At 46.9% G+C, this 15,752-nt stretch overlaps 1 protein-coding gene across 2 annotated transcripts in view; it reads left to right on the forward strand.

The window, feature by feature from the left end:
• Positions 1-2,780: 2,780 nt before the first annotated feature.
• Positions 2,781-15,752, forward strand: part of SMCHD1 (structural maintenance of chromosomes flexible hinge domain containing 1) — a 77,352-nt gene continuing 64,380 nt past the window's right edge. Inside the window, exon 1 of one of the 2 annotated variants that reach the window (XM_040059952.1) lies at positions 2,781-2,901. Coding sequence is in view for 1 of the 2 variants with exons in the window: in XM_040059945.1 (XP_039915879.1) it covers positions 8,814-8,993 (180 nt within the window). In the remaining variant the exon portion in view is untranslated. Of the gene's footprint in view, positions 2,902-8,813; positions 8,994-15,752 lie in introns of those variants that run through there. The other variant, XM_040059945.1, reaches the window with a different exon arrangement.

A 15,752-nucleotide genomic window follows, 5' to 3' on the forward strand; every position in this document is an offset into this window, starting at 1 on the left:
AAGAAAAAAGAGGAAAAAGGAAAAAGGAAAAAAAAATAGATATTTAACTTATTCCTTGAATGAAAAAAAAATTAAATATATACATGATACAACAATGAATACATCCGCACACACACACACAAAAACCACTTTTCTGAGCATCATCTGAAATATCAAATGGCAAGATGAACAAATTATTGCTTACTCAACTGTTACTATTAATTTTGAAAAATGATACCTGACTTTAAAATACAGTAGATCAATATAAATTCCTTTTTCCAGAAAATAAATTCTTTTCCATAAGGATGAAAATGATTATTCAGTTGTTCAAGAACAAAATACTTCATACTGCAAAATGAAAAGTTTGCAACTGCAGGCAGCCTTTAAGCCAGCTTGGAAATAGGCTGGGATAGGGTGAGGAACTTATTTTCATGCAAATTAAGTGCCTGCATTTCAGGAAGAACCATCCCTTCTGCCTTTCAATATTAATTTTGAAATGATATTAAATAGTTCATCAAGTTTTTTTCCCAAAGCACATAGCATTCTAAAATGGAAGGGCTGTCTCAAGGCTAGAAACACAAGTACATTGTAAAACAAAATTTTGTTCGATAAGTTCATAAAGTAACAAGGTTTGATACACTCTTCCAAATTTCATCAAGTCATCACTTAGAGGGACTCAGAGTCACAGCCTATATAAAAACTATCAAGAGACCCTTCCTCTCTTAACTGGTTAGTACAAATGCTCTTTATTCTCACAAAACTCCACAGTGCTGAGTTCCACTATGCAATTTGCTTTCTTGTAGTCTAACTGGACCAGAGCATAGCGGAGTTACGTTCAGATGATGGCTGGGGAAGCAGCGTTCTGCAGGGCTCGGGGTTGGGGCCAGTCCTGTTTAATATCTTCATTGACAACCCAGGTGATCAAGCAAACCCTCAGTCATTTTGCACCAAGATGTGCAGAAGTGTTGATCTGCTGGAGGGAAAGAATACTCTGCAGAGAGATCTGGACAGGCTGGACTGATGGGCTGAGGTCGATGGGCTGAGGTTCAACGAGGCCAAGTGCTGGATCCTGCCCTTGGGTCACTGTCCTAGGTTACAATGTAAGATGTGCCCAAAGTATGTATTTTATCACCATCTACATGAGCTGTTGAAACTAGGTTGGGCCGTGTTTCCCTTGCCCCCTGCCTCCAGACTATCTTCTGTTAATGGCCCATCAATGCCCTGCTGCATGACTCATAGATAACTCCCTCCAGGAGCTATCTCTGTTTAATGGGCAATCAAGGGCCATTGCAAGACTCATAGAATGATATCAGCCTATTGTGAGATGCTCCACCCAGGGGGAGTAGCCAATCATTCCCACCTGGATATAATCTGGGATTTGGGACAGCACAGACAGCCTTACCCACTGGATTCCCAGAGCTGCCAGATCTTTCTGCAGGAACACTGCTTCAACAATTTCACTTCATCTGGACAGCTACCACCACGGTGTCAGGTTGTATTCTGACTCTGTCAGTGATTTTTGTACTATTGCATGTGTTTTGTTTTATTTTATTTTACCTTTTTTTTTCTCTCTCCTATTAAATTGTTTTTTCTGACTTGGAGTCTCTCACTGGTTTTGCCTTCAAGCCAGCACAGTCACAACAACCCCAGGAAGTGCTACAGCCTTGGCGAAGAGTGGCTGGAAAGCTGCCCAGAGGAAAAGGACCTGAGGGTGCTGGTTGACCACAGCTGAACATGAGCCAGGGTGTGCCCAGGTGGCCAAGAAAGCCATTGGCATCCTGGGCTGGATCAGCAATAGTGAGGCCAGCAGGACAGTCTACCCTGTATTGGGCACTGGTGAGGCCATGCCTCAAATCCTGTGTTCAGTTTGGGACCCTCACCACAAGGACATGGAAGTGCTGGAGTGTGTCCGGAGAAGGGCAATGGAGCTGGTGAAGGATCTGCCACGTGAGTCTTATGAGGAACAGCTGAGGGTGCTAGGGTTGTTTAGCCTGGAGAAAAGGCGGCTCAGGGGAGGCCTTCTCTCTCTCTCTCCAACCACCTGTAAGGAGGCTGTAGCCATGTAGAGGTCAGTCTCTTCTCCCAGGAAATAAGTGGCAGGACAAGAGGATATAGCCTCAAGCTGTTCCAGGAGAGGTTCAGGTTGGACATCAGGAAGACTTTCTTAACCGAAGGGGTGGTTAAGCATTGGAAAAAGCTGCCTAGGGAAGTGGTAGAATCCCAGTCCTTGGAAGTGTTCAAAAGGCATGTGATGAGATAGTTTTGTTACTCATTTGTCACCTCTACTGTTTTACAAACCTCCCCTATATGCCCTCTCAATCCCTTCCTCAAATCCAAGACTCCTTAAAACTGAGGCAGCTGCACTTTTGTGAGGGTTGGATGAGTGGACAGTGGAGTGGATTGGGAACTGGGTGACTGGCAGATCCTAGAAGGTCATGATCAGTGGCACAGGGTCTTGTTGGAGGCCTGTCATTAGTACCGTCCCCCAAAACTCAATACTGAGCCCAGTACTGTTTAACTTGTTCATCGGTGACTTGTTTGAAGGGACATGTGTGCCTGATATTTCTAAGCGTGAAGAGACTTTAGCCTGTTAGCAGCTTCTAACTGTTTCCCAAGGGAAAAATTCTCGAGAAAACTTCTCAAAACAATCTTGGAAAAACAACTATCCTTTCTCAAAACAATCTTTGTCCAGGTGGTGTTTTGCTGTTCCTCTAGTTTAACCAATCGGATTACAGAGGTGTCGTTCCTGTTCACCAATTATGCTGGGTCTGTGTCGGAGCACCTTATAAAGGGTGGTAGGAATTAGACAATAAAGCTTTTCTCTACGCTTTGCCTTCTGAAATAGTTGGAGTTGCTCTTCTTTCTTTCGTGTTCTTCAGCGACATCTGCTGACCTCTGACTGAACCACAGCTGCGGGACAAGGTAAGGTAATTTTGATGGCCGGGACACGTTCCCCAGCGGGACGCAAAATTACCATTTCTACGTTAGCTCCAGCAGACGAACTGGATGAGAGAAATGTGGCAAGACATATTACAATGCCACACACTAGACGTGCCCAGAGGCCATGTTAAGGCATTGTAGCTCTGGGGGATTAAACGTGTTTTTTTCTCTAGCGCTGAAAAAGCGCTATCGAAAGAATTATGGCAGTCGGTAGGGGACAGTCTGTTGGGAGTCTCTGTACTCTGGAAATAATGGAAACGACAAGTTTTATTGTGTCTTGGAAGAAATTCATCACGCTCTCCGAAATTACGGAGAGAATTCTAACTCCAAAATTTTGACCTCTGAATGCGGTAGTGTGGGGGGCGGCAGAAACTCATTTGGACTGTGTTCTTGTGGACATTGAAACACCAGAGGCTGGGGAGGACTCTAAACCTGGCTGCGCTTTGGGAGTCTTCCCTCCCCCCGCGCCCAGCGCTCTGCACTCGGCTCGTTTTTCCCGTTGCGGGTCCGAGCCGTGGGTGGGAGATTCGACTCCCGTGCAGCGGGCTGCGGACGGCCGGCGGGAGTGGGAGGGGATCGACACATTCGGGAGTCTTTCCCACCCCGCTCTGCGGACGCCGCTTCACTCTGCACTCGGGGGGCTGCGGCACAGCGGGAAGCCATCCATTCTCCATGCTTTTCCCGTGCTGGAGGGGGATGGAAGGCCGGCGGCTCGGTCGCCGTCGGTGGCGGAGCCGGGATCACAGAGGACAATTTCTGCGATCTGCCCCAACTGTGGGCTTCCGCGCTGTTTCCTCTTCCGCCGCGGAGCGCTCCCCCGTGCCGATCGGGGAAAGGTCGGTCCCTGTTTCCATGCCGACGCTCGGGCCGGACGCTCCGGCGGCAGCGGCTCGGGTCGCGGGCGGGGCCGCGCCTGTTGCGCATCGGCCGGCGCCATCGCGGGGGCTGGCGGAGCCCCCGGCGGCTCTTCTCTGCGCTTTGTAGGAGATCCTGCCGCACCGGGCGGGCGTGGTCTCTATCGACTCGCTGTCAGGGCCGGCCCGCTCCTCTCCGCCGAGTGCGGGCCGCGCCTCCAGTGCAGCCCTGCTCGCCGTCTCCTCGCGGTGCGGGCGCGGGCGGCGCCGAGTCTCTGCCGGCCCCGCCTGCCCGCGCCGGGTCTGGATGCGCTGCTTGGTCGGCGTTTGCCGTGGAGTCCGCCGCGCGGGCGTCTCTAGCCGGTGGCTGTGTAGCGCAGGCGTCTGCAAACCCCCCATGGCTGGCCCAGCTCCTGCGGCTTCTGCTGCGGTCCCGCACGCCCACCCCCCGGTGGTCCCGGGACTGCCGCGTCTGCAGTCCCTTCGGTATTCACCTTTGGGTCGGGCGGCGACACAGCCGACGTAGTCAAGAGCAGAGGACCCCGAATCGGTGGTCCCTCTTCGAGTAATCATTGGACGCTCCCTCCGTGACCAGTTACGGTTTACCCGGGGACCCCAAGCGTTTTTGGGATCAAGTGAAAGCCAAAGCTTTGCAAATGTGGGACTGGGACATGGTAGACTCTCGGGTTTGGCTTCCTGAGATTCAGGTGGTTTTAGAGTCTTTTTGCCTTCTGCAAAGCCCTGAGCCGGACGCAAGAAAGAGACGGAGTCTTCAGGTTCTTCTTTTCAAGGCTGCGCGCTTTGTTTATTGTTTCTAATCTTACAATTCTCTCGGTGCCCAGCTAAGATCTGTGCAGCTGCTCGGGCATCTGACGACTCCCCCAGCACTGGGCTGTCACTGCCTCTTACACTAATTGTTACATACTCTTTATTTATCATTATTTGCCAATACCTATCACTTATACTAAACAGGTCATCTCTACTCTGACCCAATCTCCTTAAACTACTTTGTGCCATCATCACTACAGAAAATGGAGTGAAGGAAGAAGAAAGAAGAAGCAAGGGACAATGCCCAAAATCCTCCATCTTGCTCCCATCTGCTTCCGTACTAAAAACCCCAAACCAATTGTTTTTCACCCTGTGATAAGCTAAACTACTATCTTTCACACTCTTGTGGCCTGTAATTCATCTTGCAGTGTAGGAAGCCTCTCCCATGGACTGAGATCAAAGCCAGTGTCTTCCTGGGCTCTGTGTCCAGGTCCCAGACCACTCTGTCCAGGTCTCTGACCCTCCAGGGCAACCAAAGGAATGCTGTGGACCCTGACAGCAGACCATCTCGTGGGGTCTGGAGGTGGTCTTCCTGGCTTTGCAGGTACCAGAGGAGACGTGATGTCTGGTGCTGTGGACACAGACCCCAGCCAGATGTCTGTCCCTGCTCCTATGACATCTGTGGAGCTGGGCCAAAGGGCTAATATCACCTTGCAGGGAGGTATCCAGGCTTTTCCTGTGCTTAGGGCTGGTCCTGGTTCAGGACAGCCTGACACCACATCATATCATGGAAAGCTGTGATGGACCTTCGAGATAAGGTGGCTAAACATGGTCTGGGTTCTCCTGAGGTAGTGCAGGTGATTGGAGATCACAGATCAATACTGACCTGTTGGCACCGTATGATATCAGACACCTGGCTCAGGTGTTGTTTCAACCTGTCCAGCTTGAAGTTTTCAAGGCTGACTGGAGGCAGCTGGCTATAGGGGTGTCAGCACAGGGTGGTCAATTGTTTCCACGGGATCCCAGGCATGGGTTTGGAGGTGATCAGTGGACAGGCATGGGCAGTTTTGCTGGCCCTGATTATCAGGCTACCTGGAATCCCCATGTGCTGGACCAGTGCCAGAAAACAGGCATGTCAGCACTGGTAAAAACCATGGAATTAGCTGCTCCAAAACAGATGTTTGTGACTGTGGTCCAAGGGTTGAGGGAGCCTTTTTTGCATTTTGTTGAAAAGCTTTCTGCATCTTTGGAGAAGCAGGTGGAATATGAAAATTTGAGAGCACTCCTGCTCAAACAGCTTGCAAAAAGCAACTCCAGTGCAGATGGCAGGAAGCTTATTGAGGTCCTCACTGGGGATCCTTCTTTACCATTCATGGTCCAAGCTTGTGGCACCATGGATTGTGGGATGGCTGCCTTGGCTGCTGCTTTGCAGTTGTCCGGGGGGGGGCAAAGGGCAGATGGCAGAAGCAAGTGGATGCACTTGCCAGCAGAAGGCAGGGAAGACAAAGGCAGAAAGGAAAAACTCCCTCGTTTTGGTACGGTCAGTGTGGAAAGCCAAACCACTATGCAGAGGCTGTACAGCAAAACTCCATGCCAATGGTCAGCCTTTGCCAAGGTTGAGAAATGGGAAGCGGAGCGCTCAGGGGAAACGTGCATGGACACAAAAACTTCCCCAGGTCCTGATGCTGAGGCAGGCCTGCTTAGCCAGCTTGCAGCCAGCACCCATGGCTCAGCCAGAGTTGATGTCTGTATGGCAGCAGGTCGTCTTAGATTTTTGCAAGGTACACAAAGTTCCCCTGGATGCCTTTGGACCCCTGGGTGAGGGCAAAATTGTCTTCCTCATAGGGAGGTCTAGTGCCACCCTCCAGGGTATCATTGTGCATCTACAACTTATTGATGCAGATTTTATGGGACAAATTTGTGCCATGGTTTCTACACCCACCCACCCCCCCCCCCGTCGCTATCCCCAAAAAAACTTGCATTGCTCAACTTGTGCCTTTTAAGTCTTCTGTTTCTAGGACAGAGGACTGGTATCAAGGATACACCTGCTTCGGATCTACCAGGCCACTTCAAGTTCACTGAGGACTGCAATCCTGTCTGACAGATGTCCTGAAATGCTGTGTACTCTGTGCCTCCCCAATGCCACCCCGTCAGAAATTCACCTTCAAGACCTGATTGGCGTGGTTGTGGATGTGACCATCCTCTCCTTTTCTGCATGGCCTCCGCAGTGGCCTCGGGATCCTGTGGAGTCACCCGTCGCAGAATTGGGTGGAATGGTGCCATGCTTTGTGAGCCAGCAGCCTGTGCTAATCACAAACTCAGAGGGAGAGTCAGCTATGGATCAGCCTTATGTCACTGAGGCTATTGCCAGCCTCTGGGGGCAGGATGTGCTGGCAGCTTGAGGGGTGCGGATTGGGATCAATCTGCCAGGTTTCATAGCAGAAGGTAATGACCCAGATGAATAACATGCAGGAGACCACTTGGATGGTCCCTCTACAAGCAGACACTGAACATTTTGCTCTTCTTGGGTTCTACCTTGACGGCTTGTGCTAAAAATCTCTCTGACCACACTAAGTCAGTACCCAATTGAGGTTCTGTTTGACAGTTTCCTGAAGGAACCTCTTGGGCTGCACTCGTTCTGCTTTCTGCAAGGGCACTGCGGAGAGGGGAACAAGTGTTGCTTTTCCTTCCTCTTCTTTTTTCTTTTTTGACAGAAAAGGGTGAGATGTGGACCTGATATTTCTTAAGTCTGAAAAGATTTTAGCCTGTTAGCAGCTGCTAACAATCTACATCTCAAATGCAGGGCGTGCATTCCAACACCAGGTAATCCGAGATAAGCTTTCATCTCTTCCAGAAACTGTTTTGTCATGCCAACAGCAAAGAAAAGAGACTACATGAATATGCAAAGCAAGCAAGAGCAACAGAAAGAATGGGGAAAAACTCTGCCTTAGTTAAAAAACTGTGTAAAACTGACCCAGCAGAGGCAGAATTTGTGAACAGAGGGGATTTTGGAGCAATAGAGTCCAAATCTGTGTTCACCCAGCACCAATCCCAGGCTCGATGCTGTTTGGATTGTGGCTTTCCGAGACCGATTTTGGTCCCGCAACAAAATCTGTTAATAATTAAATTTGGCTACATCATTTATAACAAATCCCATAAGAATTAAAAATTAGGGGAGTTACACATTAAATAATACATTATAATCTTAGGTTTTGGGAAGTCTGTACCTCTCAAGTACCTCAGCCAATGGGAAAAGAAGAGGGAAATGCGGGTGGGAAATTTGGATAAAAAGGAGGCTGCGTCCTCCAGAATTTGAGATCCCAGGGGAAATGCCCAACAGCCTCTCCCTTTATTTGAATAAAGTAAAAGGACTCCTCTGTCTCCTTCTTGGACATAAACCTCTGGTCTTTGGATTAATTTTCCTAACACAAGCAAGAGGACACGAGGCAATGGGCAGGAAGTGATACACAGATGTTCCACCTGAACATGAGGCGTAACTCTATTGTGCAAGTGACTGTGCGCTGGAACAGATTGTCCAGAGTGCGTGTGGAGTTTCCCCCACTGGAGACACTCGAGAACCATGTGGGCACAATTCCTTCCTCTGGGATGACCCCGTTTTAGCAGAGACTTGACCACTGTGGTCCAATCTGACCGTTTCTGAGAGTCTGTGATTATGTGAAACAACAGTGTTGGGATCTGGACTGGCCACTTCGTTTTAAGGCAGACGAAGCGGGACCTCACACCTCTGGTCCCCCGCGGGCCGCTGCCCGGGCTGTGGCGGGGACGCGCCCGCCGGTCCCGCTCTCACCGCGGCTGCCGCGCCACCGGCCGCGCCGCGCGCAAGGGCCGGAGGGCGGCGGCCGCGGGCGCAGCACGTTCTCCCGTCGCCCAGCCCGCCTGCGCCTCCTGTGGCGACGATCCCGATCCTGCCCCACCCGGCGGCGGAAGTGGCCCGAGGCGGAGGGCCGCAAATCGTTCCGAGGTCGCAGCGCCGAAGCGGCGCTTTCGCTTCCAGGCCCTTCCCACCCGCCTGCCCGGCACCGCCCCGCACCGCCGGCAGCAGAGCCGCCGCCGACCCCCGCCTTCCCTCCCTCCCAGTCTCTTCTTCCGGGCCTCCACGGCGCCTCCTTCCCCGGCTTCCGGGCTGGCGCTGCCTCCTCCTTCCCCGGCCGTGACGTCTTTTGCCGGGCGGGGGCGCTGGCGGGCCCGGCAGCAGGAGCCGCCGCTGCCGCCATCGCTGCGGGACGGTTTCCGTCTCCTCAGCTCCCCAACATGGCAGCAGCGGCGGGAGGCGGCCGCACGCCGCGCAGGCCGGCGCTGCTGACCCCTCGCGGCAACGGGGACCGCACCGTGTTCCTCTTCGACCGGCGCCGGGAGCAGGCGGACCCTAACGAGAAAGTGCTCAGCTACGGCAAAGACAGCTACCGCGCTTTCCGCGGCGCCGTCTGCCAGGTACGCGGCGGGGCGGGCGGCGTCGGTGGCCATGTTCCATAAGTGAGGGTCCGCGGGGGGGCGGCCGGCGCGGAGCGGGGCTGTCACAGCCTGCTCGGGGGCCGCCGCGCCCGCCGCCTGCCCGCGAACTTTGTTGCCGGGACAGGTGGGCGGCCATGGAGAAGAGACCGCGGCCGCCCCGTCGGCGTCGGCTTTCTCCCGCGCCCGAGAGACCGGTGCAGGGCGGCGGCGGGAAGGCAGCCCCTGGCGGCGGGCGGGAGGGAAGGCAGCCCCTGGCGGCGGGCGGGAGGGAAGGCGGCGGGCGGCCCCCGAGCGCCCCCGCGCGGGAAGCGGCGGCGGCGGACGCGGTGCCGCGCTCCGGAGCCTGTTCGTAGTTGACGCGGTGGTTGGTGTTCGGTCGCAGCGCCGGCTCGGCGGTCTCAGGGGTCCCTTCCGACCTAAATGGTTCCGTGGCTCTGTTTCTGCTGTGCAAGGTGTTGGCGATAAGCGCCGTTTCCCGTCCGCAGCGGTGGCTGCCGTTTAGTGTGTCTGGTGGCGCCTTTGCCCTGCCGCATGTCCTTTCGGTTTTTTTTCCCTGTCGTAACGCGAAACGAAACTTACTCCGTCTTCACAGCTCGAGGAAGTGGAGATGGTTTTCCGCGTACGGGCTGTTTACTGGTGCTACCACTAGGCATCGCCCTGCTGGTTTCTGTCAGGGTTTCGTTTCCTGAGCGAGTGATAAATGCCATAAATCTGTTAGCTGCCTGCATGTTTTACCATGCGAAATGTGCAGGAAAATCAGCTCTGAATTTCTGTACTAATTTAGTCTGATTAAAAAAAAAATTAGTTTCTTTATTCAGTATAATTTGCACTTAGTTTTCTAGCATGTAAATTCTATGTTTTACATATAGATGGGATATAAATAAATACCTGCTTTACATTTGAATAAATGGAATTATTATTTATCGATTATTTATGAGCAATATAAATACTACCGAGTATCCCTTTTATATGAAATATAACTATATCACAATGTAATATATAATTAATATAATTATATGTGATAATAAATAAGTATATATAAAATATAGACAAAATATTTATTGAGAAAAAAACCCTAAATTAGTATGTTTTTTGTCTGGACAGTGGTTAATGTAATGGCTTCCTACTGCGATGGAAGCTTTGAGTTGCCAGTGTCAGTAGGGATAGCTGTCACCTGTGATTGCTTCCTCCTTGCAGAGTTCTGTTTCTGTGTCCAAAATGGCAGAGCCATGATCCAGTAGGGGTACTGAATCTTAAGGCAGAGTCATCTTCCCTAGAAGTGTCCAAAAAAGGACTAGAGGTAGCATTTTGTGATATGGTTTAGAAAGTGGGATGTTACTCAGTCAGGGTTGGACTTGGAAGTCTTTTCCAGCCTTTTTGATTCTGTACTCATAAATAAGGGGGCTATGGAGAGTTAGCACATCCCTTGGTCTGATCAGTGCCCCTGAGGTTCATCAGACTGGAAGAAACAAGTAAACAAATGGAATAAAGAAATGAGTATGCTACAGCATAGCATTCTGAGAAGCTAGACAATGGGCTGGGTTCATGACCTTCTGGGCGTTTGTATCTCCTCTGAGTAATTATGAGCGTTACATAATTTTCTCCAAGAATTGTCTTAATGGATCCCTTTACAACTGTACCGAGCAGATGAGTTGCAAGAATACTAAATATTTTCAGTAGTCGAGGCAAATATCTGCATGATGAACCTGATGAACCCACCCCTCTTTTCTCTTAGATTTTGTAATTAATTGATGGGCTGAGTTTAACATGAATTTACAATTTGTTCTAGAACAGAGTCTGTCTTTTCTGGGTTTTTTTTGTTTTTTTTTTGTTTTTGTTTTTTTTTATGTATACTGCACATTCCAGTGACTTAATGTTTCGTGCCTCCTCATGGTGTTAAGTAGTTCGCAGAACTTTTGGCATATTTGCGGTTTTATTAAGAAATAAGCCATCTGACAAATCTTGGGTACAGCTTTGGAGATTTTTTTTACCTGAGAAATATATTGACGTTTTGAAGTCAGTACCTTAATGCTGTTAGGCAGACTTCTCACATGGGCTGCAGAGTGTTTGAGAACCCTGGAACTGCAAAGCAGACCTTGCTGTGTTTGAATGTGGTCCCTGTGAGAGTAAAATTTTCAAGTATAGTTTTTTTAGTATGTTTAATATCACAAGCCTTATCACCAGGCCTGGTGGCTTTTTTTGGGTGTTAAGGATATTGGGGTCTGTGCTCTTACAAACTTACAGCAAGAACCTCAGCTAATCATTCCCTTAGAGAAAGACTTTCTCCGATGTATTGACCATCTGTGAGAGCAGTCAGAAATACTGGACCATGTCCCTGTTAGTTTCAGTGTGATGACTCTTTGCACTTTGGAGATTTCATCATCTGACATGTGGGACATCTGACTCTCAAAGGATGCTGAGACAGGTGGATTGGCCTGACCTGTAAATGTTGGTACAGTGAAAACTGGACAGGCAGAGGGCTGGGATGTTTACTATCTCCCACGCCAATAATATACAAGTTCTAGGACTTCTGGGAGAGCATTCTGGCATCTCAGTTCTCCAAGGGCTTTGTGAATTGTGTTTTTCTGAGTGTTGTACTCCAGAGTTCTCAGTTTCTGGCGTCTTGAATGTTGCAACTAATTACTTTCAGGAGCAAGTGATGAATGGGTTCACTGGCTTGGGACAGACTTTCCTAGCATCGTGGTGCTGAAAACGCGGCAGGGAAGTGCTGAAAGCTCAGGAAGAACGAGTCTTTTGTTAAGCAGATTTTGAGTTGGTTCAGACTAAGGTGAAGTGGAATGTTGTATTCACTTTTCGACAATTAAAGCTGTTAGGCACTGTCAGGCTGCTTGATTGGGCAGATAGCGAATATGCAGCAGTGTTGTTTCCAGGGTCTCCTGTCTGGTGGCTCAGCCTCAGTACAGGCTCAGCTTTCAATGGACTTTCATTGGAAATTTGTCATGCAACTGAGTGATGTTACTGTGGCAGCAGCAGTGCTCCCACATGTCATGGCTGACAAGGATGCCAGAAATATTAAACCGTTGAAACTGTTTATGTTGTGAACATCTTCCTGTGGCACAAGAGAATTCTTTTGGACAGAACTGGATATGTAGGAGTCAAATCCTGCAAAAAATTATGGAATTAAACCTGATTGCAGTATGTGATGATCGTGAGTTGAAAATACTTGAATATTTTCATGCCTTGTGCATGGTCTTAGGCAACTACTCCTAAGACTTAGGAGCTTTTCATAATACAGAGAGAAGGTATTTTCTTATGTGTAGTGAAATAACTGATTTAGCCACTTCAGAGGTTGATTTAGGAGCTGATGCATGTCATGTCTGTTGTCGTATAAAATATTCCTCTATTATTGCTAAAATGTTCTTAATTTTTGAAATTTTGGGGTGTTTTCTGAAGCAAATTTTTTTTTACTGTCCCCATAGCAGTTAATGCGTGTCTGTGTAGTTGGAAGTGGCTTTGCAGGAGGGAAGATTTAAGGAAAAAAATCTTCTAAGAGGGTGGAATATATATGGTCTTCATTCTTCATCCTTTTAGTGATCAATTTTAAAGCAGAAACCTCTTAATTAAGAATAATGCTAGCTTGAGTATTCCATTTGTGCACCGTGGAGCAGTCATTTGATTTCAGTCTATGGAACCATGAAGTTTTAAGGGGTTAAATAAGTGGGTTAAATACTGTGGTTTCTTCTTGGCAGTACTGTTTCCTGTGCGCCTTATTGTTGTCTTCTGTTAGGTCTATGCCCCACTGCTTGTCCTGATATTTAGAATATAATTCAAAAATACAGAGTGTCAATAAACAGAATGGAAATAAACTGTTGGCAGCTGAACTGAGATTCCTTGCTCACATTATTCAGGTACACAGTGGAGCTGGAACACTTCCGTTTGTTGCTGGCAGAAATCCCTCAGGCATTTAAAGAGGTCATGCTCCTTTTAAAGCAGAAAGGTGTCTGTGCTGAAAACTGCACAGAAGTTTTGCCATGTGTGAAGGAATTTTTGGGAGGTTTTGAGGTGATCTACTACTCTGAAGAGAGTTAATGGTACAAAGATTAGTGTTATTACTTACATAGGAGCCAAACTAGTACTTACATAGGAGCCAAACTCATTGGTAAACGCTTCCTTAGTTCTTCTGAAAATTCTCCTCATTGTTGTGATCTCCTTGTGTAAACAACAACAACAAAAAAGCATAGATCTGTAATTTGTATAAAAAGTAAATATCTGTAATTAAAGCAAATACTAAAAAAAACAAGTATCACAGTAAACCAAAATATTTTGCTTTTAATCTTGTCACATCTTTTGTTGTGCTTCCCATTGTATCCTAACCTGTCTACTTACTGTTTAAATAGATTACTTTGCCAGTCCACCCAAATGAATTCCAGTGTCTCAATGAGTCAAGAGGAAGAGAAGGATATTCATTTAAGATGGTGTATGGAAAATAAGTATAAGTGTAGTATCAAATCAAGACAAGAAATAAGTGAAATGTTTTGGTGAATATTTGTTTAACAATGCCTAATAAATAAAGTATAATCAAATTATTTGCAATCAAAGAAGAAATATTAGGAACTTCCGCTGGTTTGTGTCACCAAAACATCATCCTGATAAATGCTCAATAGAGATACTTCCATTAATGATGAAATCAGTCCATCTTGAAATAATTGTATTTTTGTATTTTAAGCCCTATGTTTGTTTAGCGATTTTAGCAATTCTGTATAGCCAGAAACTAAAAATAGATATATTTTAAACATGCTATGCATACACGAAACAAGTTTCTCCTTGATATTTAAAGATGCTGTTGGAAGTGCTGTAAGATCGGTGTAAGATGCAGCAATGCTTTAAGTTTTTTCCCAAACTGTCATACTGTATTTCAGACTTCACTGAAAACCTTGTGTATAGCATCTTTGTTACTGATGTTTTGGTGGGAAGAGGGATGCAGTTGACATACCGTTGTGCGCTTAGGTACAGCCCTATGGTGTATCACTCACTAAGAATCCTCAGCAAGTTGTCATCATGTCGAGAACACAGTGGATTGGAAGAGCTTATTTGATTAGCATTCTTACAAGTCATATACAGTTATTCTCATTTACTACTGACAAGGTCTCCACTTAATATTTTTTATATTTTAGTTTTTGTATTTTCTACTTTTATTAATTACCTTAATATTATGCAGTTGTATGAATAATTGAGAGAGATGATACAAAAGACAGTTCTTGGCTTGGAAATCTGTGATTTTTAGAAGAAATAGTTTCCCTTAAATGTGTACTATCATTTCATCCATTTGTTGATGTAAGAGATTTCTCTCAATTTGGACTGATAATTCTTCATTAAGTAGGATAACTGATAAATGCATGTCTTTCAGATGGTAATTTGGTAAATAGCATGGGATATTCAATCAATCACATGCAAAATTAAAGAAGGCTACAGGCTTTTCAGTGTTTTGGATGTGGCTCTTACCTTCAATTTTTCAGATTCCTGGACAAGTTTTTGCAAAGGAGCTGCTGGATCAATTTGAAATATTGAAAAAGCTATAATGCATTTTTCCATGCTGGGTATCTAAGTAAATAACTGTGAAGGACAGTGTTGAAAATGGCATTCTCTTTGTGTAACCGATACAGTTCAGGTTCCCATTTAGAGGTTTGCATTGGCAATACAGTTCTAGTAGTCAGAAAAAATACTTCTTGGTTGTGAAAGATGGCTCCATGCATGTTACGTCTTTTTATCCTTCAGCTGCATCACCAAGCTCTGAGGCCATTTATTCTCATCATTCTCATGCACTGTCTGCTTGGATTGGTTATGGTAGAAGGATACAGAATTTTAAGGGTACAGAAGTTGCATGTTGTAAGGAACTACTGTGTGTATTGGAAAGGTTTGGATTCCAAGGGGTTAAATGTCTTTTCTAAAGATCTTGTAGTTTTGGCTTCACTGTTCTACCTTCGTCATGCTGGAGAGTGTTCCATTCCTTCAGTTTTAAAAGTCACCACCAGAAGTTCTTATTTTATGGTAATAGACTGAGAGACAGAGGAAGCAGGCCATTGACTCTGTCCTTACAGCATGTTATTTCTCCTTCACTTACCACCTCAAGCCTATTCGTGTGATTGCAAGCTGTGGCGATACACACACAAAGTTAAATATTTGCTTGCTGAACACCTTTTCCAAGGCAGATAGTAAATCCAGAGGCACAATCTATGTTGACTTCATGCTGAGTGTTTTAATTTGTTCAATAGCCAGGTAAGCCTTTGCTGTGCGTGTGCAGATCTAGTAGCAGTAAAACTTCGGAGCTTTGGTGCTGATAATGTGGAAGAGAAAAGAAACAGTCACATTTGAAGGAGTGTAAACAGCTGAGGAATTATTTGTGATTTAAGGGGTTGTTTTGTTTTGATGTTTGCGAGGTTCTTTAATTCATAAAGAACCTGTGGCTGAAGCTAGTACATTAACTGAACCTTGCTGCTTGATTCAGATTTAAAGGTTAAATATATCATAGCTCATTCACGCTTTCATGTGTCATACCTGTAAAGTGCTCCTCTGGAAGTTTCTTGGCCATGTGACATTGTCTCAAACTCCTTTAGCATTATATTAATCTCATATCATAAACATCTACCAGCAAATTGATAGCTATTGACTTTATTTATCATGAAGCATAGGTGGTGCTCCAGACTGATCCTCTGTTTTATAAAGAGGTCATTTCTCTTGTTTGTACAGACAGCTTTTTTGCTTCTATATCATTCCATG

Source organism: Hirundo rustica, chromosome 1 (genome assembly GCF_015227805.2).
Source record: "Hirundo rustica isolate bHirRus1 chromosome 1, bHirRus1.pri.v3, whole genome shotgun sequence".
In the NCBI taxonomy this organism is placed as follows: Eukaryota; Metazoa; Chordata; class Aves; order Passeriformes; family Hirundinidae; genus Hirundo; species Hirundo rustica.